Source organism: Crocodylus siamensis, chromosome 2, assembly GCF_052110815.1.
Source record: "Crocodylus siamensis isolate JL-2025a chromosome 2, ASM5211081v1, whole genome shotgun sequence".
Lineage (NCBI taxonomy): Eukaryota > Metazoa > Chordata > Crocodylia > Crocodylidae > Crocodylus > Crocodylus siamensis.
This window is the reverse complement of record NC_143396.1, coordinates 17,768,065-17,793,945: the sequence shown is the minus strand read 5'-3', so window position 1 is coordinate 17,793,945 and position 25,881 is coordinate 17,768,065. Positions and strand designations below refer to the sequence as shown.

The window sequence follows — 25,881 nt, the reverse complement described above, 5'->3', positions numbered from 1 at the left end:
AGAGTTCTTGGATTGAAGACATCAAGAAAATCCACTACTTTCTTTGGCCAGAGACTGACATTACACTTTTAACGCTATAGGTTTAAACCAGTCTATACCCATAACGGAACAGAAGATCAGCACGTAGACTGCTTTAAAAATGGTGGACCACGATCTAAGATTTGCACCCTCCCTGTCCCACCCCATCCACCCCGCAAAGGGTGAATGTGTGTTCTGTTTGCTATCAATCTAAACTATGCTGCTTACAGAAAAATCACATAAACTTAGACTGATTCTGCCTCAAGCTTTTTGAATGTCTATACCTAGCCCTAGTCTGCTTTATTTCCATTAAGAGTCTGTCTACCTTCAGCTTCAAGCTACTGATTTTTGCTATGCCTTCCTCTCTAGAGTACAAGAGCACTCTAGTACCCAACATTTTCTCCCAGTGCTGGTATGCAGTAAACAAGTTCTTTCAGTCTTATTTTTGATAAGCTAAACAGACTAAGCTTCTTAAATCCCCAAGACATCTTCCCTGGTTCTCAAATAGATTGTATGGTTCTTTGCACCATCTACATTTTTTTTTTTGACTTTTTAAAAATGTGGACAACAAAACTGGATGTAGTATTTCTGTTAGTCTCACTAATGCTCCACCTAGAAGTGAAAAAAAAAATCATCTTCCTAGTTAGTACTACCCTCCTTATACAGCTTAGGATTGCAATAGCCACATTGGGAGCTCATGCTTAGTTGCTTGTCCAGTGACCAGAAAATCCTTTCCAGTTAGATTGCATCTGGTTTTAAAATATTTTCTTGGAACAGTACAACTTGTCAAACAATCCAGACTGCTCTGAATTACTTCCTTATCTTCATTTACATTTCTACTGACCTTAGTGTCAAATGCTAATTTATCAGAAGTGATTTTATTTATTTATTAAAGTGTTGACTAGCATCAAGACATTTTATTGATCTCTGAAAAGCGTGACCCCATTCAGTGCTAATACCCTATTTACTATTTCTTTTGTTTTTGAGATTTTTAGTTACCCAGTTTTTAAATCTTTTTCACAATTGCTTTGATATAATGCTAACTTTTTAAATAGAACAGACTTTTGAAAATTTAAAAAGTTCTAAGTATATTGCCTCTATACAAAAAGCATATTCTGTCTATGTAAGAGCACAGCATTAACGCATCCTATTAATCTACTAGGACGCTGCATATTTTGTTTTACTTATACTAAAGATTTTTCTCTATTTCAAAAGATGCAAAAACATTTTTGTTGGCAGTTTCAAAAGTGCCAGCATTTCAAGGGTTAAAAGAAAGTCTGTAATTGTGAGCAAAGCAAATCAGTCGATATCGGGAGATGTACCTCATCTCAAAGGAGCTGGAAAATACTCTGCTTCATACAGTTTTATGTTGAAAACGGAATTTGAGTGTATTGCTAGTGGCAGCCATCTTGCTGAAAAGTGGCAGTTTGAGAAAGGCAGTATTGGAGTTTGCTGAAAAACAAAACAGTTTCCATCCTGGTTTAAATAATCTAACACACTTTAACAATGCTTAAACCTTTCATGTATTAAGGCTAAGTTGCACAAGCAGTAAAATGTTTGGCACATTTTTTTTTCTGTGGGCTATTACACTTCCATTACAGCTGGTCAAAAATAGTAATTTTCAGCAAAACAGCCAGGAGCTATTAGAGTTTTCTTTCTGGTACTGAGTCCAATTGCTTTTAACAATTAAAAAAAAAAAAATCACATTTGAGAAAAATTCCACAAAATATCCCACTACTAGTTTCCCCTACAAAGTCCCCTCATCTCCAACAAGCCTTCCCAATCTGAGAGAGAGCAAGCAGGAGCTGCACAGAGTGCCTTAAAGACTAACTTAACCTCTGCTGCATCAGGACAGATTTCTACCACCTTCTTGTGAAAACAAATAATCTCCCACCTTCCCCAGTTTCCTTTTCTTTTTCTTTAAGCCAGGGCAACATTAGCCGATTATCATCTCTAACCACAAATAAGTTACAGTCACAAGCATTTGAATTTTTCTATGCTGATCTTGATCTAGAAACTAGTAGAGACACTCAGACTAGTTATTGGTGTGATGTGATTATTAGCATCATCATGAAGAATCAAGCTCTGAATATCCAACTGCAGGAATGGACTCAAACACTTCAATATGGCAACTGGACAACGGACAACCAGTCTATATGAATGCTAATACCACTTTAACCCCTTCCTGGGACTCTAACACAAGACAGAAACTCTCCAATCTAGTGTTGTTGCAGGACACTGGTATACAAGGGGAAAAGGCTTTTTATGCTACCAACCAAATACCTGCAGAGACTCATACACATGGCCGGAAAGGATGGGCATGAAGTGGCATTACAGTATCCACTAAACAGGGCTCTGCTATATCTGAATTATTAGAGCCCTTAGACACTGAGCAAACCCGACACTATATTCATCTTATTAACTATCCATCTTGCACTAAACTACATAGAGTGAAGAAGGGGATTCCCTATTCATTTATAGCCCAGTTTCTTTAAAATTAACAGTGTGAAACCCCAACAGATCTGAAATCTTAGCTTTTACTTTTTGTCTATAGTACAGTTCATAAGCTTATTTTGTCTCTGTTGTGCACTTTATTAAAGATGGACTGCCTGCCACAACTTATTCTTCCCTCCCCCAGGACCTCTGTATTTTCAGCGCACAGCGTTCTTCAGTAGTCATTTAAAGAATGCAGCTGCTCCGCTTTGAACTCTCTCATGATAAGGGTACTTAAGCACTGGAACATTTTACCTGGGAAGGTTGCAGACCCTCCGTCTCCAGAAGCTTTTAAGTGCAGATTAAACATACATTTCTCTGCAATAGTTTAGGCAAGACTGAGCCTGCCTTGAAGCAGGGGGTTGGACTAGATGACAACTCTTTTATAATTCTATAATTATATGAAAGTAGAAGCTTCAGATGGGAACTTCCAAAAAAAAAGCTGCAGACCTAATGAAACACTCAGCCAAGCATGACCCTTAACCACATCCGCAAAGTAAACTCTCCAGCAACTCTAGGTCACAAAGCTCGTCTCCAACCCCGTTATGCTGTATAGGAACAAGTATGTATATACAGCAATATCCTATTCACTACCATGGCCCGACTGTGGTTGCCCCTATGAAAGAACACCCATGCCATTACTAGGGGCAGATACTTATTCTGGGAGGGCCTTTCTGGGAGGTAGGCCTAACAATCATGTCCAGCAACCACATCCAGTGACACTTGTACAATAGACCCACTGCTATCAAATCCCTTGCAACATATCTGTTCTCATCACCTTTCACTCTTATTTTGCCCCAGGATATTCACCATGAGTTCAACACCTCCCCTCCCTCCCCATGAAATTATCCAAACAAGATGGAAATATATGGGAGTGTGTGAAGAAGGAAGAAAGACATCTGCCTGCTGTAGGTGTGGCCCTGAAGAGCTAAAGGGCAGTAAGAGAATTCAACAGGAAAAAAAAAAATCCCTCCATGAAAATGTTCTTAGAGAAGGTAATTTATTAAGGACTTCACAACATAGAGGACATCCACAGAGTCTCAGGATAAACAGTTTTGTTCTTAAGTGATACCTTATGGTGCAGGAAGGATTTGGATTCACTAGGAATCCAGAAGAATTTTTTAGTACTTTTAATCTGCAATTTTTTTTTAAAATTAAACTCAGGATAACTTACAAATCTATAATTACAAAATCAGTATGAAATGCAAGGGGTTAAACCTAGCTAAGGACAGTACTAGCTTAATTGTGTCTGGTAAATACTACATAGCAAAATAAGCAAATAGTTCAAGCTTCCAGACAGCCATGCTCTGCCAAACTGGTACAGGGTTTTGTTTTAAGTGCACATGTCCTACTTATTGGCATTTCCCTTCTGAGCACAGTATTGTAAAGAAAATCGGCAGCCTCCTTAGTAAAGTATAAGCTGTGTATAATTAACTTCTTTCCAATGTTCAGTTCAAGGGTCAGAGTAACAACCACTTACACCAGCACAAAAGCCTGATCTATAGATATGGGCAGCCTTATCCTGTTGTCTCCTTTTACTTTAGTAGTGCCCTGCATATGTATACTCCTACTTTTTATGAAGAAGTAACAAAACTAAAAAAAAAATAAATCAATGTACAATTTGGTTTAAAAGATTTACTATAAAAATGGTAAGGTTCTTCTTCAGTGTGACTGCATCCATAAGATTACAGTCTTGTAATTAGCTGAATGTTTTGTGCACAATTAACTGAATGCAGAAAGAGAGAATAAGTTTCTCATTGGTGTATTTAAGTTAGGTGACAACATGTATATTAGTACAAGCACAATCAGACTTTATACTTGTTACAGCAGTCAGTAAATGATTCCCCCCACCCTTCCCTCCACTACAGCTTCTTCATTGGAAACCGAGGGGATGGAGGAAGGTTCTGGCCTTACTGAACTGCACGGGAATTTTGCTATTGACTTTAAAGGGCCATGATTTTTCTCCAGAACATTGTTCAGCGCCTGACCTCAATTATGTAATTTGAGTAACAAAAATTCACGCTTACCTCCTGAAGAGAATCTTATAACCCCTTGTGTACACTAACCATTATACGTTGCTCACTTAACCAATACACAACAGCTGAAGAAAATTAAGAAAGTGATTGCCTTGACTGCCTTTTTGTATTCCTTTTTTGACGTGGCATTACGTCAAACAAAGTACCTGATTGTCATTCAGTTGTAAGATTTTCTGTTTGACGTGCTGTTTCTTAACAATTTTTTTTGGGGGGGGGGGGGGGAGAGAAATGTGGGGGAAGGAGTCGTCGAGCAGAAAACAGGGTGGAGATGAACTTTACAGATAAACTGAAACAGATGCATAAGGTTTTGTGAGCCTCAGCATCTGCTGAAGTGAGCTCAGGCTCAGAAAAGCTTATGCATCATTGATTTAGTCTATAAAGTGCACATCTTCCCTGCCTTCTGTTTAATAAGTGGCATTAAGTCAAGCTAGAGGGAAAAAAAAGAGATTGTATGTAACTAAGTATAAGATCGACAGGCCTGATTCCCCCCCCATCCCCGTTTACACCCATTAGTGCTATACCATTTTTTTCAAGTTACTCCGGATTTACACTGGTGTAGGAAAGAGCAGATTGACACCACTTCTTAAGTGTAGCTGTTTTATGGGCCAAGGGGGAGGGAGGGGAATGTATCTTGTAGGCACCTTACAATCCTTTACAACAGGGACTGAAAACCTACAGCCTGCAGCAGCAGAGATCAATGGTACAGTGGTTTGGGAGGGGGGAAAGCGACCTTCTCTGTTATGCATTCTTCTGTTGCATGCTGTCAATCCCCTCGTGTCCAGAGCACTTGCTCTGTGTTGAAGCGTCCTCCATCACCCTGCGTTGCCAGATTTGTGGCTCCCCTTCGCCACTAGAAAAAAATTGGCAGAGATCAGTGGCAAGGGAGCACGGAGCAGAGTAGGCCAAGAGGGCACTGCAGGGGGAACCGGCAAAAACTGGGTCACAAGAGGCAGCCCACCATTTTTAAAGGTTGCCAACCTCTGGTTTACATGGTCACCAAAGGCTGTTTAGAGTAATCTTTTAATTAGACAAATGGCAGACAAGCTTTGAGGAAGATTTTATATATTAAAAAAAAAAAAAATCTTCACCACTCCTTCCCTATTAACAAGAATAGTTTACATCTACTAAGAACAGCTGCAGTATTTGATGCATGTCAGAATTAGAGCAGTAACAAGCCCTGAATTTTGGTTCATACTTGTCTATAAGCAAAAACTTATTGATGTTGGTCCACTATTTTCTATTGAATTCTGTACTACTTCATCCCAGAAGACTGAAGGAGGCATATACATACTAATGCAAGGAGACCTCAAAGGACCTATGAAAAAAGGAAACAATTTTGTGGGATAATGCAGTTTCCTTTCTGAGAAAACAGATGTTTAATAGATGAGCATGTGTGCATATGCCTGTTTTAGAGAAGGGAAGATTGAGGAAACAGGAGTTTCTCTTTACAGGTTGACATGAGATTTATAGGACAAGAACTCTGCAAAGAAAGTGATTCAAGTTAGCCTGTATATGTGCATATAGCCTGTATGTTTGGATTTTTAAAATTTCATTTTTTCAGTGAAACTGTTTGCTGGGTTACTTATGGGGAAAGAATAAATACGGACAGTCATGCTTGTGTGACAAACGTTAGCTTCTCAATTCTTCCTGACTGTAAGACTCTCAGACGCATGCTACAATTCTGATGTGTACTTAATCATAAAGATTTCCAAAGTGACAGGAGAAGCATTAGCACATGGGGATCACTCTTATACCTTTCAGGCACCTTATCTAAATATTAATGTGATCTTTTTTAGACTCATTTATCCAAGCATTTTTGTACTAAGTATTTTGTCAGATTCATTGTTTTTAACATCAGATCAGAAAACCAAACCAATTCACTATAACCTTATTAATCACCTGCAATTACATCTTCCCCTCAGAATTAAGGTTAGTAGGAAGCTATAGCTTGCTTTAACACACTGTTCTCTATGAGTGGTAATGTAGATTCCATACCCAGATGAGACTGAATTCTCAAAAAAAAAAAAAAGAAGAAGAATTAAAATGTGCTGACAGGTGACCTGGCTTCCAGCTACACTAAAGTCAGAAGGCACAGGCTGAAATTGGATAAAGGGAAGGAAAAAAAACACACCACGCCTCAGCATTTAAAAACTATTTCTGAAAATTCTATTAATGCAAAAACGAGTGTGGGAATACATACATATTCCTCAGCACATGGCCGTTAAAAAAAACCCCTTTGGCATGATTTTTCTGTAAATTTCTCTAATTTTAAGAGACTACTCTCCAAAAATAATTAAATAAAAGTAAAACCCCCAAAACGGCTCTTGCAAAATTATTGGTTACTGCAAGTATAAAGAAAAAAAGGGGTTCAGAAAGTCTAGGCACCAAAATAAACTAAGTAAGGCCGTATACAGTCAATTTACCAATTTCAGAATTAAAAAACAGTCATAGTAGGAAAGCAAGAAAATCTGATTTACTTTGCTCAGCTGATCCTGAAACAAGTGAGCTAGACAGGCAAGGTATAACAGTTTTTTTGCACTAGACTGATGATTAATTCTCTACCAATGTAAGGATTTTATAGCACCCTCTTCATTGGCTCAATTACCATATTTTCTTTTTTTTGCAACCATATAGTTTTAAATAGACAAGAATGAGGTCAATATGTGCAGAGGCAAGAATATAAATATTAAGGAGAAGTCAAGTGTGGAATATTGTTCACCATGTGTTAGCAAATGCAGAGCTAGAAAGAGTTAAGCACATTTCTGTGCTTAGTGTTAGTACTATGACCCTTTCCTTCCCATTTCCTTTACTTAGACAAACTCTCCCAGACACAAGCCACCCTATTTTAATCTAGTAATGCTCAAAGCAAAATTGAATCCATCTAAAATATGTAGAGATTCAAGGTAAACGTAACCCCTCCCACAGCCACATTTCTTAAGTGTCATTTTAAAAGTGTTAAATAGTTTCTTTTAATGCTTACTTTATTCTTTCACTTATAAAAATGGATCCAATTTAATATCAAGATCTTGAATATTCAACAGCACTTCCCAAGCACTAGAAAGCATCCAGCTTTTGGTCTTATTTTGTATCCAGGATGTTTAGTTAATCCCCAGTTATGTTGTGTTTATGCAGTTATCCAATAAATTAAAGGAAGTCCCACTATCAGAAAAAAATTAACCCACCCACTTTCCATTCTGTTACATTCAGCACTGTGACTTTTGGAATCAGTGCTCTCCAGCAGTGGGGGCCAACCTCTTTGGCTGGCATGCACAAATAAAGCATGTGCCCTCCCCATCCCCTGCATGTCACACACTGAGGCACATACTGCACGTTGGCCACCTGTGCTGTAGAGTGCTAGCCAGAGCGATGTTTATGTATAAATCCTTGTGTTTTACAAGTTACAGGTATTTACATTTTTTTTAAAAGCCAGGTGTGTCAGAAAAATACCATTTGATCCTGCTGTTTGGTTTATAAAAGCAATGATTTCTATGCCAGGATTATAAACAGGGAACCCATTAACTAAAGTGTCCTCCCACCCATTACCCACAGCCTCCAAGGTGTCTCAAGAAATGAGCTATTTTACTGGGATCCACTAGCAGACATCCACCCTCTTTTTGTGGGTATGTTAACACATCAAGGATTTGTAGGTACTACTAGCTTTTCATTTCAGTGCTCCAAAGACCTTGTAACCTTCAAGCTTCTTTCTAGGGTACACTACCTAATAGTTTCTTTGCCTTTTAAGACAGTTTGCCTATACATGTTTTTCAATCTAAAGTACAACAGATATGAAAAATCAGACATAAACCAACATACAAATGACAAAATAGACTGGATCTGTTGTGCACCTGCAGAGAGAGACAGAAAAACTGACAGAGCCAATTGAGTTACAGTTAACATTTCCTTTATTTCAACATATGATGTTCCTGAACTTAAGAATGATGTATTGGCCCAAAATGCTAGACTGGGTATATTATTCTTTAAATATATGGTGCCATAAGTGTACACAGTACTATAATAGTAAAAAGACAGTCTGGGACATGTTTCACATTTATCATTAGCAATAGATTGACGTTTGAAATAAGGATATATTTTGCATTTCTGAATATACTTAGAATATGAATTATAAACTATAAGAACATGTAACATTATTGGTTGCCTATGAATACTCAAGATTCCATGGTGATGGAGGTGGAATAAAAACTACTTTGTGAACATGCAATAAACAGAGTCTGCTCTGAAGTCTAAGATTACAAAGAAGAAAACAAACACACAAGAAACTCAATTTCTGTGTAGAATATGTTGCTATCAAACAAATATTCAGGGTTAGAACTTTTTTTCATGTGAATGTGGAAGCATCCCAACAAAGCAGTAACATATGGTGGGCAATATATAAGTCTCCTCAACTACTGTAGGCCCTGGTGATGCTATGTAGTAAGACACTAAAGTCCAATTACTTGCAATGTTTCCCCAAAATTACACCACTAGTTGTGTTTATTGGTGGTATGAACCACAAAGGAAAAAGATCATCCCAACTGTTACAAGTCTTAGTTCTGTGCACACAAGAAACAGACATTAGATAATTTATTGGAAAAAAGGTTGTGGAGGGGTTAAAAATAATTGGTCATTTTAGATGATTCTTACATTTTGAACAGGCCATTGTTTTTGAGAGGAAGCTAGGAAAACAGTGCCAGAAGCATGAAGTAACTTTGCAAGCCTGGAAAACTAACTTGAACTACTTTTCTTATGATGGTAAATTCTTCAAAATCCCACCTACTTTCTTTCTTACCATTTAGGATTTGCTATTCTTGGACACTTTTTTAAATGTTTTTTTAGAACATTTTATGATGAGGATTTTACTTGTATATTGTAACAAAATTAGATTCCTGGGCTGACAAATGAAATTGATATGGTGTTTTAATTACAAGTTGCACATGGTTTGTTAAGATTGCTTTCTTTAGCAAATATCTTACCTTGGTGTTAAGACTGTAGGTCTGTTTTCTTCACTGTGTGTGTATTTGCTAACCCCATTAAAAACAGATGATAACAGATCTGCCACAAACTGACAGCAACAGAAATACAGTTTAGTGTATGCAAAAAGAGTACAATTTGAAGTAGGTATCTTGGATTATGATGACATTGTAAACAGGAGAAGTTGTACTTATGAGTAACAATCCAGCTTGTTTGATACTGTAAATTACAGAAAGAAGCGAGAATTCTCTCTACAGGAGGATGGAGAATTATGTTAAAATTCCACAGGCTCGTCCTCAGGCTTCTGTAAACAGCTATGTTCTGGTCTACTCAAACTCCTTCTTCTCACAGATGTTCCCAACGAAAGCCTGGCTAAGAATTTTAAATATTCACATTCGAGATTGGTTTCTCCCCCACTATTAAAGATGTGGACTCTAAACCAATGCTTGGGAAAATACCTATCCAACGCATAATGCTGATACTGTTTTGAAAGCTATCTGTAGCTGCAAAGTTTGACTGAAAAGCTGAACTAGGTAGATGCTATCATGAACACAGTCAAAGAAGTGAGCGAATTATCTAGAATTTCTGGTAGCGTGAGATCTTTTATTAATTGAAAATACTGGTCACACTAAAATGGCACCTGTACTACCAAGCAATTTATTCTACCCATTCAATTTTTGCTGTAGAGAAAATGAAATCCATTACCTCTTGCCTTATTCTCTAAAAATTAAATGAAATGCCTAAATCTTTTCCTACAAAGACCACAAGACTACTGAGGTGTTATACCGAGTTGTGATATATGCTATACAAGGTTTCTGTCTTTATCTAAAGATTTGGTAGTGTTTTAATAACTTTCTATTTTTATTTTATCATAAATTGCCCATTAAGAATTCAATTTTAAAAACATAATCATGTTTCACATAAGATAGAGGGGATGTCAAGTGCCCTTATGGAAAATTTAATTACTTTCTCCGAAAAAATTAGATGAATGAATAGTATTTCTGATGCACTGATTTGTGTGTGTTAATTTTTAACTCTTTTGCAGTACTTTAAGTTTTTCTTGGTGACAGCCAAAAGCTTTCAAAAACAACTAGCAATCTTAAGTGCCCAATTTATAACCCCTTAAAAGAGCTTAATTTTAAGAAGCAAACGCTTAACTGCCCTTTAACAAAACCTTAAATGCCCTTTGAAAAATAAGGTCTTTTATTCCCCCAACCCCCCAAATTAGGCAACCAAACTAATCATTTGAAACTTTTGGCCTTATTATTCACATAGGTTTTTTCCTCCACCGAAATATAAAAGCAGCACTTAAGAGTTTCAAAGAGATTGTCAGAAATACCAGGTTAGTGAATCTCTCTCTCTCTCTTTTAAAAACTAAAATACGTCCCTTCATAAAAATCAGCAGCACTGGGCTAACAGGTAAGAATTTTGTGCAGTCTCCAACAAACCTCAACATATCATATGTAGAAGGCAGGGCAGAGTGGCCATCTGATAGACTAACTAATTCATAGGGGCACAAGTTTTTGGAAGCAGCTGCTCACGTTAACAGATGCTAATGTAATATGTAGTGTGTCAAAATTCCAGAACCAACACCTGCTCATCTACTGATAAGAATCAGGGACCAGCAACTGACTTCACTGCACTGCAGATATGCCTGTGTGGGTTCACCCACACAAGTAGTGCAGGAGTGACCAAGCTGGTGTCATCTAGCCCACAGGGCTCCCCACAGGTCTGGAAATTAAATTTGTCACCATCTGCTCCACTGAAAAATTTCCAGATCCATAGGGAGTCTGTGGACTGTCTCTATGCAACTAAATGAGTCAAACATCACTGGAGTAGAGCATGTGCATTATTTTTTTTCTTCTTTAGAAAGTTAACAGGTAAGTGGTATAAAAATGACCACAAACAGAAATATAAAGAAGATGATCAAACATATTTAATATCAAGAACTGTATCCTATTCAACTAGTTTTGCAAGACGGTCCCATGAAAACAAAGATCAATTTGCTCATTACATCTTTTGCTCGTTATTTATTTTTAAAAATCCCTTCCCTTCATTAACAAGGAGAAAGTTTTTCTCCAAATGAACACCTCATGCCACATGCACATTTGGCAATCTAGACAAGTGCTAAGTAACATTACAGAGAAAAAATGTTTTTTAAAACCACCCACAAAAAACAAAGTTTATTTACATCTTGCTTTATTTGATGGAATGCATCAGCAATAAGTTCAGAAACACCTGCCATATTTAAATGGCAGAATATCTATTATTATAGAAATCACACTGGATCAGATCCTCAGTTGACAAAAAGGTAGTCAGTGTTGACCAACTAAGGAACCAGCTCACATCAAGCTACCTTTCAAAATAATTACTTTTTGTAAAGAGAGAGTTTTAAGAGGATATGCCAAGGAGAAATTTTAATATTTTCAACCTCCCTTAGAAACAAAAGTCATTTCACTTCCCTGTATTCTCTAACTATAACTCTGGCATAGTGTTATGTTAATTTGCCTCCTTCCCTCCTAACTCATTTGCTGACTGGCAGGGTACACTGTTAGCAGCCAACATTTTTGAGAGGTTCTACCTGCATGCACCATTTTTCATATTCATCTTTACGTGTAAGCAGAATTTGGCCTCCGATTTTCCTCAAGTTTGTAAAGATTGAGCCTTTGCAGAAAAGGATTTATGAAAAGTGATTTTAAATCACTATTTAGATATTGAAGAAACTCTCCTCCCCCCGAGATTACTATATACAGGGATATAAATGTAAAGCCAGAAAGCCTAGTAGTGTTATCTTGGAATGGAGTTTAACTATGTAGTCAGATCCAAAACATACACAGCCACTAGAAAGAAAGCCTCAACAGTTGTTCTCCAACTGTGGAAGCTAGTAAGACAGGAAGAAAATAATAACTAGCACTATATTACTTGGCTATTTCCCAAGCTAGTAGTTTTTGAAGGCTTTTTTTCTGGTAATACATTTACGTAATTCAGCCATATACATAAAAATTTAATATGCCATCATTCCAATTTGTGAAAATAAGTCATTTACGGAACATAATCTAAGTACTTATCTTGTACTAGTCAGAATGGTAGACAAGTACTGTAGTTTTTCACCAAAACCAAGCCACAGGAGGTGATAATACAACCTGATTGATGTCTTATATGTTCAGCAACAGATCACTACCTTCCTGCATAATCTAATACTCTTGTGTTTTTACACTCCCCTACATATAACATTTTAGCATTAGATGTTGAAGCTTTCTGCCTCTGGCTCTTAACCCAGGACTTAATAACTATGTTTCTGGATCCCCATTTCAATACAGCATGTACATGCTGTTCTTGTGCTGCTGTTTTTGGCTGGTGATCATTTTTAACAGTATAGATGACCTGGAGAATGGTTTCCATTTATTGTATGAATACACTTCTGATACATACATTTCATTTATTGTATGTCAGTCGAAGAGCATTACAGTACCAAATACGCAGACCTAAGACTATGATTAGTAAGTATCAAAAAGATACATCCTTCACTGCCTGTTTAACTATACTGGAAATGAAGCTACTTGCATCACAGAGTAACAGTACTTCAACAAACAGACTAAAAGCTAGTGTGAGTTTAAGGGGTTCTGCTCGTAAAATTGTCCATGAAAGTTCAAGACCAAATATAGAGGATCAGCAAATTGCTTCAATATAAAAGCTATGGCAACATGACAGTATTGAGTTACATAATGTAACTAATGTAGTCAACACTTACATAAAATCTGTAGAAGAAAATACAGAACACACCGGAATTTTACTTTGCCTCTATGAAAAGTTTACAATTCTAAAACTTTGTTTGTAGATACATTTAAAAACCACAGTAATATCTGACATCCCCAACGTGGACGTTCCTGTTACAATAAATGAATTTGCAATGCACACATTAACAGGTTTCACAGAAGGTCAAAACTGTAACTCATCTAGAGCACCAATGTTAGAGATTTTTTTGTTTTGTTTTGTTTGTTTTATAAGCAAAAGATTCACACCTGACATTTTTTAGAACTAAATGACTGTGTGTGAATACCACTTTTTTTTTACCTCATTCTCAGTTAAGGAAGCTGAAGGAGATGAACCCTTGCTAAAAGCAAGAGTTGAAGATTCTGCTGCTGAAGCCCGATTTCGCTTCTTCAGTGGTTTACATGCATCAGACAGATTTTTCGTTGCTGTAAAATAATTTTGGTTTACAAAGTGAAGTTTGGAACTTTACAACGTTATCTCCCTGAAGCCATTTAAAAAAGTCCTTCTGATAGGGAAGGAATCAGTTAGGTCTTCTGGTCACCTATATAGTACTGGGAGTGAACATAGATTTAGTTGTGAAACAACGGTGGGTTTTGTTATGCTTTTAAGAATAAAGAGGTCTTCTATTAAACAAATATATAGTAAGAACTGTTAAAGATCCCCCCAAATAGTTTGCTAAATTATTTTAAAATTATAATACTCTGTGCCTTATGACCTTATGGGCAGATGCTATTTGCTCAGATGAATACTATATGGGAAGGTCTAAATATCACTGAAATCTGAATCTTTGTCAACAAACATTTATATACAGAGAAAGTGGATACATTAAATTAAAAATGGCAACAAGTACCATAGATATTAAGTTCAGCTCATTCTGAGGTGTATTTATGCATACTTATAAAAAGTTACCTTAAACCTGTAAATCATTAACAAATCGGTTCTTTGCACCATTCACTGTACATTTTTGTTTTATAATTCCCTCTCACTCTCCACACTGCCTTCCCAAATCCTTTAAAAGGCATCTCAGATCACAGATGATCTTAAGAGTTTGACTGTTGCTTTACTTATTTTATCAAATAAATGTGTAATTAATTATGCATTTGTACAACAGGGTTGTTACTGCTGCTCTTCGATACCACTGGGGAATAGTTTTTATTTGGTGCCATCAAATGGTGAACTTGTGAACTGCTGCTTTAAAATCAGCAGTACACAATTTCAATTGAATATGTTGCTGCAAAACAGTAGCAGTGCAAAAGAATGCACCCCCCCAATTTGGGGTTTCACAGGTGTAACTCATTATAGGTCCAGCAAACTTTAGTTGGCTGTCTCAGACAACTTGTTTAGTATAAATGGTTTAATTGAAAAAGTTAAATTAAAACTTATTCTGACCACATTACCTGACTGGTTCTTTTGTGAAGAGGAGGTTTCTGTGACCTTAGTAGAGTTTGTTTTTGCTGTTTTGTCATTGCTTGTCTCCCTCTGTCACAAAAAAAATGAAAAATAAAAATAAAAAAACTCCTAATTTATGAGTGATTGGAATAAGGTGGTAATTATTCCTGGATTTATGTTATTAGAAAGAAAGGGTCTCTGCAAATATCCTGCTCTGTATTCTAATGTAGTTAAGTTATTCAAGGTTCCCATTTTAGTCATGTTTATTTTTTTTTCAAAACCAACTACAGCAGAGGGTAACAAAACCAGAAAACAAAACAAAAAAAATTAAAGAACAGAATATTCCAATGCCCCGCTTATCCATCCCAAACTGAAATACATGAGTATCTGAAGATAACCACATCATGAAAAGGGAATCTCCATTTGAAGCTAAAGCATTTACATTAGCTAATCTATCATTCTTTTGTCTATACTGGTCAAGCTAGAATCTTTAAAATTAGTAACATTAAACTGCAGCAAAAATATATAAATTTGAAGATCACCTCTGCACAAAATGTTAAACCTCAGATGCTTGTTTCCAACTTTACTACCTACAGCAGTGCCAGTTTTGCATTACTATTGTTAATGTTGTGCCAGCATTTCCATTATAAAACACTGTTTTTTAAAGGGAATGTAAAAATGGTATGAATTTGCTTCTGACAGAAAAATCTGTCATAAAAGGTTTTAGATCAAAATGTTGGGGGAATTTACATCAGCTGTTGGATTCTGTGAACATGCCTCTGGTCAAAATAAGACACTTGGCCTTACTGGCTTAAGCAACAGACCCACTCAGTCTCTTTTCTTATCTATGGATTTACTGAAGTAGAAAACTACTTAAATGGTAGCCCTGGTTGCTTTTTCTTATATGATGCTCTTCTGATCAACAGCAGCGGCATTATGGAAGAACCTGATAACTGATATAATAAAATTATATACATTTACAAAAGGATTTTTGGTATTTTAAAGTTTTCCCCAGGCACTCCATTGTTCACTTGTAGGATTACCTTAAGGCCTGGCTACAAGGAAACAACTTGTGCATGTAGTTTCTCCTGTCGGGGGGTGGGGGGGAGGAAAAGGGAAGAAATAAGGGAGGGGGGAGAAGAAGAGAACAAAAAAACCCAATATATACATGACTTTAGCGGAAATCATTAGCAGTTTGTTTATGCATAAGCTAAACTATACCTTTCCTGACTTCTAAAAAGATTATATAAATGATTACTTATAAATGTATATAGGTCCATCAAGTTCATACATTTTTGATGTACGCTTTATGAGATGATTGAGAATCCAAGGTAAGCTTCACTCATAATGGAATCTGTCTTTGCTTTTGTTGTAAATTAAACCGTCTTTAATGTATTGTCCATTGTGCTAACATGTGCTCTACATGCACCATAAGTGATATCAACAAGCCTAATAATTTATCAAAAAGGAATATGAATTACCACCCCAGTAATTTTACATTGCAGCATTCAAATTCCATAAACAGCAACTAAGGACACAAAAAGGTTAATAGTTACATGCTGTTCCCATGCAAGAAGTAAAAGTTCATGAGTAATCTTAAGGATTCTCACTCCCCAGGGGAGTTTAATCAAAGCCTGCCACAAGGGTGAAAAATGGAAGGGAGAAAACTTCAGTGCTCTTTACCATGTCATAGCAGATGACAGTCAAATGATTTTAAAGTTGCTTATTGCAATAGAGCATATGGCCGGAGCTATTCTGGGTCTATGAAAGGAGGGAAAGGGTAAAAGACAATTTGCATATAACAGCTTGAAAGGAACCATCCTCCGAGGTACGGGACCTTCTGTTTACAGAAGTGTGACAAGCCTTCCTGTAAGGTCAAGTTCAGGGCTGGCTCCTGGCACCGAGCTTCCTCTGACCTGAACTGGGTCAATCCACCTCACAGCCTTAACAGGTTGCCAACCACTGACTTAAAAAAAGTTCCCTTTTGCTTAACTATTGGACCTACAGCCTCCTCACCAGTGGCTCACAACACTAAATTACAGCAGGTCTTTATATAGCAAAAGACATCCAAAAAAAAAAAAATACTTCCACACGTTTAACTTTCCACACAAATCGTCCCACTGTGTTCACTGGGTATGTTTATATAAAATTAAGGATGTACCCTGAATAATTACAGCATTTGAGCATGTGAACTAAGCCGATCTCTTAGCGATGTAGGAAAGCTTTTAAAGATGGCATTTAAAGAAATTATGATTCAAGCCTCAAAAACTAGTCAGAATGAAAAGAAGCCAGAGTTAAAAGCCTGAAATCTGAACCACAGTAATTTGTCCTACGTATGGCAATTTCCAAATCTAACAGATTGGGGTAAGGATAACATGTCGCCTTGAAAAGGATTTATAGATATAACTTCTATTTTTAAAAATATTTTTTCAGTATTTTTACACTTTATTTAGCATCTGATTGAGACAACCTTCTCAAATACATGTCTAAATTTTGATGCATGAAAAAGGAATAAAGGAAGAGTATCACTGAAAGCAGGCTGAGTTCCTACCAATGTCATCTTCAGCATATACTTAAAGTTAAGAATAAGTATCCCATAAGGATACCTTTTCAGATGTCTCTACCTCAAGATTAAACAAGCTAAGTTTCAATGTCCCTCAGACAAATCTACGGAAATTTGATCCAAGACAGTTAAGAGTAAATACTAAATCCTCAAAATGGAAATGCTGACAAACTTAACTATAGCAGTGTGAGTGGTGCTGCTATAATCAACCCAAACAAACCAACAATATAATTACCTTCCGATTATTCTGTTTATCCATCCTGAGTCTTTTCCTAGGTGCTTCCTGAACTTCAAAATCTTCTGTTGGTTCCTTTGTCCTCTTTTTTTGGTTTCTTTTATTTCCATGTAAGTTACCTTGGAATGGGGGGGATGGGGGAAACTTACATGAAAAATAATCTAAAGCCCACTTTGAAATTATCTTGAACTGATCTACTTAAGTTACTTTTCTTTCAGTCATTACTTTTAAAACATGGTTACCATTAACAAATCTGATAAACTTCTTGATGGCTAGGGTCCAATTTCTATCGCTGAACAACAGTTCTAAAATGCATCCAAACTCCTAATTACTAAGTAATCAAACTTGGAAGATTTTGCTGAGTAAATACTAGTGTAAAGAGCTTCTCAAATTCGTTTCACATTGTCAAATAAAATATGAATATCCTACAAGCTATAACTGTCCTATTACTTTGTAACAGTGTCTTACCACTGTACCAAAGTTTTTGTGTCATCTTCACTCTTTAATTATTCCTCCCAAAAATATAAATGAAGGTACAAGAGACATGTATTAAGGGGTCTCTGTCACATATAGGATATCACCAATTGGACAGGTCACTAGTCTTTTCTGGCATAGCAATTTCTAATTCTCTATGTAACAGGTGTAATGATCAAAACACAAGACCATAATTGTTTTGTGAACAAGAAACTACCACTCAATTCACTAAGGTCATTTTTAACTGCTTAAATAATTCACAAGTCGTTTAACCATCCATTTGCTTAATTCAATGTAAAAGTTCAAACAACTGACTCAAATACAACATTCCAGTGACTAATCTACATAGCCATCCAGCAGGTTTAGCTATAGTTTATATCCACTACACCTCAGAGAGACAGATAATCGGGTAAGAAGTTGTTTCATATGATGAAATGACCCTAATACATTCTTTTAATATCAGACACTCCAGTACTGAGGCTATAGACCATCTTTAATATGGAGATTACAGAGCCCCAGGGCACAAATATTTACTGAACAATCTTCTCTTGTAGTTAACATTTAAAATTTTGCTCTACAGCTAAAATGTGCTGTTTTGATAGAAACATTTGTTGTAAATATTTAAAATAAAGCTGCAGCTTTAAAATGAAGTACTACTTGTCAATTTTTTTCCATATCTAATGGCTATAAGTTTTTTATCAGTTTAAATTCAAAGCAGCTCTGAATCTGCAAACAGACTGAAATGGGTCCAGGAGAACCTGCTATTTACAGAAAGCCAGCGTTTAAAAAAAAATATTTTTGCAAGTTAGGGTGGCAGGGTTTGGATGGGCAATGATTGAACTGACATGCTTTCATTTGTAGAAAACTATATATAAACGTACACTAATATATGGACTAGAAACATCTGATACAGGTACAATTCCAATTACATTTCTCGCAATATGACACTGAGGAAGGTGAACAAAATTCAGCACTACAGTGTTTAGATATTTAATTTGGGATCCATTAAAATTCTAAGTCAAGGAAGACAACATCTGAGAGAAAATAAAGAGGTTATGATATGTGGGCGATTACATAAGAGGTACACTCAATAGCTACTTATAATGATGAACTAATTCCACACAACACAAATTTCAATTACTTCTGGATCTTGATCTCCTTTTAGGTGAGTCTTGAAACACTTTACGTTTGGTCTCTCCAATATTCTTCAATGATGAACCTTGAGAGATACAGAATGTTGTGGTTTTTTTAAACTGATATCCAAATATTTGACACTTTAAAATTAAATAAAAAACTTTTGTCAGTTTTCCACAAAATGATGTTATTTCACACACAAAGAAATATAACAGAACTGACTGCCATTTTATACATTTTTTTTTCCAATTCGGACAATCTTTCAAACACTCCCTCTCATTCTTTTTGTTGCCCAAAGCAGCACCTGGTGGTTTCTAATACTTCCACAGCAGGCCCTCCCATAGTGCTGTAAAAGCACTGTGCATATCAACCACATTTATAATTTAATTTGGTTTAAGAAGGATCATGCAAGTGTCACGCTCCCTCTGTCCCTATTTTTCAAGGAAACTAGTCTCTAATCTCCAATTATCATAGCAAAAATTTAAATAAACTATTTTTCAAGACTGAATCCAAGCCAACAGCAAAAAAATGTCATCTTGCAATCTCTTAACGCTGTCTTAAAAGCTTTGAGCAGCACAGTAAAATGCCAAAAGGAAGAAAGATGTAGAAAGAGTTTGGAATACTTGCTTCCTGAGCTGATGCCTGTTATGAGGTAATGTACTTTTAGAAGAATATATAAAGAAAAGGGGTAGTATTCATTACACTTTATAAACCATCTCTAACTAGTCTTATAAGAACTTACTCAAATTTACATTAATAAAAATGCCCAATCTTCCCATTCCCACCACCCACACTTAACAGGCAGTGGATATAATGGCAGCTGCTTATAGGCAGAAGAAGAATGAGAAATCAGCAATCTCTAAACAGTAGAAGGTTTACATATAACAATTTGCAGAACAATGAGGAAGAAATGTAGACTTCATGGGTCGCTTTTATTTAACCATTGGCATTCTTTTGCTATTGGCACAAACACCAAAAATTAAAACTGGAAAACAGTGAAAGCCGTTTTCCCTACAGGTCTCAAATATGTGCTTAGTTTAAACACCTCTATGTATATATCAAATTTAGTTAGAGTACACTAGCACAGTTTTACGTTTACCAGAGTCTTCTTCAGATTTGGGAGAGGTCACTATGGCAAACTTTGTGTTATAGCGAGCTTTCTGTTTTTCACTAAGCATGTTCCACTGCGATTCAAGCAGTTCTTCAATCTCCTCACTTGAAGCATCTGGATGTTCAGCAACCACCTATGCATGCAAAATAGGGTTTATATTAAAGAGATAAACATTAAAGAACAATGAGCATACTTGCACTGCTTTAAGTAGGAACTTGACACGCACAGAATTGCATAACATTTCTGTTGTGCCCATAAAAAAAATACATTAAGAGCACAGATTAGAAGATTCTCTGAATATTCTATTTATTAATTAATTTTAGAATCTTGTAACATTTTGCATTAGGAATAATTCTGAAGTATAGTAGATTATTCTAAAAGTAAACAGCTTTTTAAACAATCAGAAAACTGGATAAGAACGAAACCTATGACAAAATGTATTCTCTGAAAAGAGCCATGTAATTTCCTAATTAATATTCAAATGAATACCACAATAAAAGAAATTAGACACACAACACTGGAATAGACAAGTCACTGCTTTTCTATATTCATTTTAAATGAAAAGACAACTAGATCTACTTTAGCAGATAGTGATATTGCTTTCAACATCTCCAATAAATGTTCTTCCAGATCATTTTATATATTTTTATATATACCAAATTGTGTTTGTATAAAAAAACAAAACAAAACATAGAATATATACATAGTTTATTTGAATATCAAGAGGAACCGAGTACCTTCAGGATAACACAATAGCCCTTATTTGTTTGTTCACAATGGAGAAAAAAGTCCATTCAATAAAAACAGAAAAAAAAGAAAACTGATACAGCATTTCAACATAAGACCTATTTTAATATTTGAAGATAATTAAAATCAGATGCGTTTAAAATCATATCATTCTTCCGAGCAACAGCACAGCACAAAACTCCCAGACCCTTGGCATCTACAGAACAAACAGAAGTAGCTTCAAAGACTCTAGAAGGCAATTTATCCAGTGCCAACCCAAATCCTATCACAGAGTTGATGAGATACCACAGGACCTTCACGTGAACCCAAAAGCATGATACCTGAAGCCAATTAATAAAGCCATTATTTAGAGGAAAAGAAATAAATCTACAAACTGAATTTTCCTGCTGCTAAAAATGCAAGGTCAACCATCAACAGAGCCAGCACCATTCATCTTCATATTTTTGATAAACTATCTGCCCTCACTGCACCAACAAGATATGGTTCAATGCCACCTCCAACACTACCCTAAAACAGTTAAGTCCCCAAAGAAGATTCTAATCAGATCAAAAGCTGGCCCCAAAATACAACATAAAATGCCAAAGTAGTAGTTCTATTCTCAACCATCACTGATGCAAAAGATAGCTTATCCCAGGAAAAAAAAACAGAAAAAAAACATGCAAAGCTGTTAATGTGATCTGCAAAGTAAAGACAAGATAAATTTAGTATTCCCAATGGTGCACAGACTTCTAGGCAGAAACCCTATAAAACTTTCTACAAGATTTTGGAGTGACCATCCAACAATGTAACTGTAACTCCCCAAATTCCTGTTTTTTGTGATTCAACCTCACACAATGCAAGTGACATAACAGTACTTAATCTTATGATGTTCATGAAAACCAAGGGATCCTTCATTCTAGTTTTTGGTCCTAAACATGAAACTAGAAATACATTCTCCTTGGTCCACAAATGAATACTGCAAGTGTTGTGTATATGCCACTACCCAGTCCACGCACTAAATCATCCAAGCCAAAAAAAAACAAAAACACAAACCTTTCCTGCTACAAGCCAGGTAGTGAACAACCAAAACTGCTCTATATCCCCAAAGAAACCTAGACTTGGGATAAGTAGAAAACAAGCCACACAAACTCAAGGTCAATGTGCTGCTGAGTTAGTGCAAGAGTATAATCCTCTGCCATTCACTGCTATTAATGCATGGACAAAGCCAGCCACTGCCTTCATACTGAGTGAAGACCACCATGGTTCCCAAATAAAATATGCCAAGTGAACTGCAGAGGCAGAAAGTTCAACCTCTGTGCAGAACACACTGGATTCCATTTGCCAGCAGCCCAAAAACTGTTCAAGAACTGTGCCACGGCAGCAGAGGAGACAGAAGGGGGGGTTTCTATTCCTCCATAATCAAACAACATAGCAAAGCCATAGCCAGCAAACCATTCTGCATAGTGAACTCGCTCCTCTACCCAGGCAGTACAGTCAAGACACCAAACAACAAACAAGCACCAGCAGCTGTAAGAGCAGTCAGCCGATTCCTCCAATAAAAATAATCAAAATAAATTGGAACGAATCAGAAAAGAACATTCTGGTGAGGAGTCTAATTTACTTTCTACTCGGGCACCCTTAAATTTGGCTTTACCATCTATTCCGAAATGTTACAATATCTGAGCCGCAGGCCGTGAAATCAAGGCACCTCCTAACTGGTTCCCAGTTCTGGATGAATTCACTGAGAAGGCGGTACGGCAGATGAAGACAGGAAAGAGCAGCTTCACAGACGCGCTCACAAACCTAGCGAGCAAGGCTTTAAAACTAGGTTTGACGGGGGATGGAGACCAAAACCTTGAGGTAAGTAGGGCACTGTCATGGATGGGTACAAACTGTTCAGGAAGGACAGGCACGGGGAAAAGAGAAGGAGGAGTTGCACTTTATGTAAGACAGCTGTATGATTACTGAGCTCCAGTATAAAACAGGGGATAGGCCTGATGAAAGCCTCTGGGTTACGGCGAGAGGGGAGAACGACAAGGTCATGGTGGGTGTCTGCTACAGGTCGAGCTGTCGGCCCACCTACTTGTTTCTGGGCTAACCGCTGCCTACCTTGCCTTAGATGAAATAATTGCAAGTTGATAACTAGGCAAGAGGCTGCCCATTTACTTGCCCTGATGCCAAGGGCCTGTACACAACTCTGAACCTCCCCTTACTGTGTCCCATGTCTTGCAGATGGCATCCATGGCCTAACACTTGGCCTAAGATTACATGGCCTACCACCCGGCCTATAATCCCGTGCCTTCAGGCTGGGACCCGCGCTCTAGTGCCTCACGTTGGGACTCTCACTCCCTTGCCCTCACACTGGGCTCACAATCTCACTCATTCAGGGCTCCCAGACCCTCCCTTTTGCTCAGGCTCCCTGCCTGGTTCGGGACCCTCTTGGTCCCCTCACACGCCCACACTGGACCTCACCCCCTGCCCAAAACCAGACCTCAATCCCCTACCTATACTGAGCCTCAATCCCTTGCCCCTGGAGCCTCACACCCAGCTCCTTCTTGGGGCCCACAATCCCATCCCCCTGGAGCCTCACACCCTGCTCCCTTTATATGCCTCAGGCCTTGCTGTGGATCCAGGCTGTCTCTGGCCCCTTCACCTCACCTGGACCCCACCTCAGGCTCCGCACAGTAACGTGGGCTTTGTCTTGGAGTGTGCTCCCCTAGCCTTTCTCCTCCATGAGGTAACCTGCAGGGCAGTGGGGGTTGAGGCTTGCTGGTGCTCCATACTCACCCTTCACTGGAGAGGCACAGGTGTGGCATTTCCTGGGAACTGCCCTGCCACTGACAGCCCCACCACACCATCCAGCCCCAGCAGAGTGCAGTTTTAGGTCATGTCCCAAGACCAGGAGCCTCCACCTTCCCCATAGCTCTTACCCTGTACCTCCAAGATGTTATGTGAGCAGCAGCTCCAGGCGGGTGATGTTCTCCCCTTGGCTGCTAGCAGCAAACTGCTGGCTCCATGGCTCAGGGCCTGCTTTTATCACCAACAGCTGGGCCCTGTTCCCAGTCAGGCAGTTGTGCCTGCTTGGGAGTGCAGCCACCTGCAGACTACTCTGCTGCTCCCACACCCCTGTGAGTAACAGAGTACAACTTGTGCTCTGTTACACAGACTACCAGAACAAGAGGATGAGGCTTTCTTCAAAGAGCTAGTTGAAGCTTCCCAATCACAGGCCCTGGTTCTCATGGGAGACTTCAATCACCCTGACATCTGCTGGGAGAGCAACAGAGCAGCATGCAAACAATCCAGGAAATTTTCCTGGTGCAAGTGCTGAAATGGCCAACCAGGGGTCATGCTCTTCTTGACCAGCTGCTCACAAACAGGGAAGAATTGGTGAGAAATGTAGTAGTGGATGGCAACTTGGGCAGCAGCAATACAAGATGACTGAGTTAAGGATCCTGAGGAAAGGAAGGATGGAGAGCAGCAGAGTACAGATACTGGACTTCAGAAAAGCAACTTTGACTTGCTCAGGATCCCTAGGGAGGCCACTCAGGGGGAAAGGAGTCCAGGAGAGTTGGTTTTATTTTGAGGAAACATTACTGAGGGCACAGGAATAAACCATCTCAATGTGCAGGAAGACTAGCAAGCATGGCAAAAGACCAGCTTGGCTTAGCAGGCAACTCTCCAGTGAGCTAAAACATAACAGAAAGCTTACAAAAGGGGAAATGTAGACAAATGACTAGGGCGGAGTACAAGAGTATGCTCGGGCATGCAGAGATGAAATCAGGGAGGCAAAAGCCCAGTTGGAGTTGCAGCTAGCAAGGGAAGTGAAGGATAACATGAAGGGTGTCTACAAGTATGTCAGCAACAAGAGGAAAATCAGGGAAAATGTAGGTCCCTTTCTGAACTGGGGAGGCAACCTAGTGACTGATGATGTAGAAAAGGCTGAAGTGCTCAATGCCTTTTTTTACATCAGTCTTCAAGGCAAGGCCAGATCCCAGACTGCTACATCTGGCAGCAGTTTGGGAAGGAAACACGCTGCCAACAGTGGAGAAAGACCAGGTTAGGGACTATTTAGAAAAACTGGATACGTCCATGGATACACAATGCAACTGAGGGTGCTGAGGGAGCTGGCCAATGTGGTCAAAACCCAGAAAGTGCTAGTCGATGGAACTGAGTCAACATAGCGCATGGTGACCAGTGGCATCCCCCAGGGCTCAGTACTCAGACCAGTACTCTTTAATATATTCGTAAGTTATCTGGATTTAGGCGTCAGAAGCAGACTGGCTGAATTTACAGATGACACCAAATTATGGGGAAGTGCAGTCACGCTAGAGGATAGGCTGGCAATTCAGGCTGACCTGCACAGGCTCGCAAGATGGGTGGATCAAAACCTGATGACATTCAGCACGGAGAAATGCAAGGTGCTCCACCTCGGGAGAAAAACTCCACATCATACCCATGCTCGCTAGCACCATAACCGTGGTGGTCATGATTGAAACTTGGGAGTCACGACTGGCCACAAGATGAACATGAGCCACCAATGCGATGCCGCAGCCAGCAAAGGAAATAAAACTCTGGCTTGCATCTACTGATGCATCTCAAGCAAGACCCAAGAAGTCATCCTCCTGCTTGACTCAGCCTTGGTGAGGCCGCAACTGGAGTACTGCATCCAATTCTGGGCTCCACACTTTAGAAAGGATGTGGAGAAGCTTGAGAGAGTCCAGACGAGAGCCACGTGCATGATTAGGTCAAGAGAGCAGGCTTGACAGGCAAGGGACTTTTCAGCCTGGAGAAGGGAAGGCTCAGGGGTGACTTGGTGTCAGCCTATAAGTATATAAGGGGTGTGGCATCAGGAACTGGGAGAACATCTGTTCACCAAGCACCCCAAGGGAAGACAAAATCTAATGGTCACAAAATGCTGAATGACCATTTTGGACTGGACATAATGAAAACTTTCTTTACC

General features: G+C 38.3%; 1 protein-coding gene across 5 annotated transcripts in view; it reads right to left on the bottom strand.

Annotated features, from left to right (window-relative positions):
* The window catches only part of NSD2 (nuclear receptor binding SET domain protein 2), a 113,122-nt gene that overhangs the window by 21,941 nt on the left and 65,300 nt on the right, over positions 1-25,881 (bottom strand). For all 5 annotated transcript variants that reach the window (XM_090035407.1, XM_090035406.1, XM_090035410.1 and 2 more), the window contains 5 exons: positions 20,184-20,328; positions 19,092-19,169; positions 17,477-17,595; positions 14,687-14,768; positions 13,590-13,714 (listed from right to left, as the gene is read on the bottom strand). In XM_090035407.1, the coding sequence (XP_089891533.1) occupies positions 13,590-13,714; positions 14,687-14,768; positions 17,477-17,595; positions 19,092-19,169; positions 20,184-20,328 (549 nt within the window). The remainder of the gene's footprint in view (positions 1-13,589; positions 13,715-14,686; positions 14,769-17,476; positions 17,596-19,091; positions 19,170-20,183; positions 20,329-25,881) is intronic.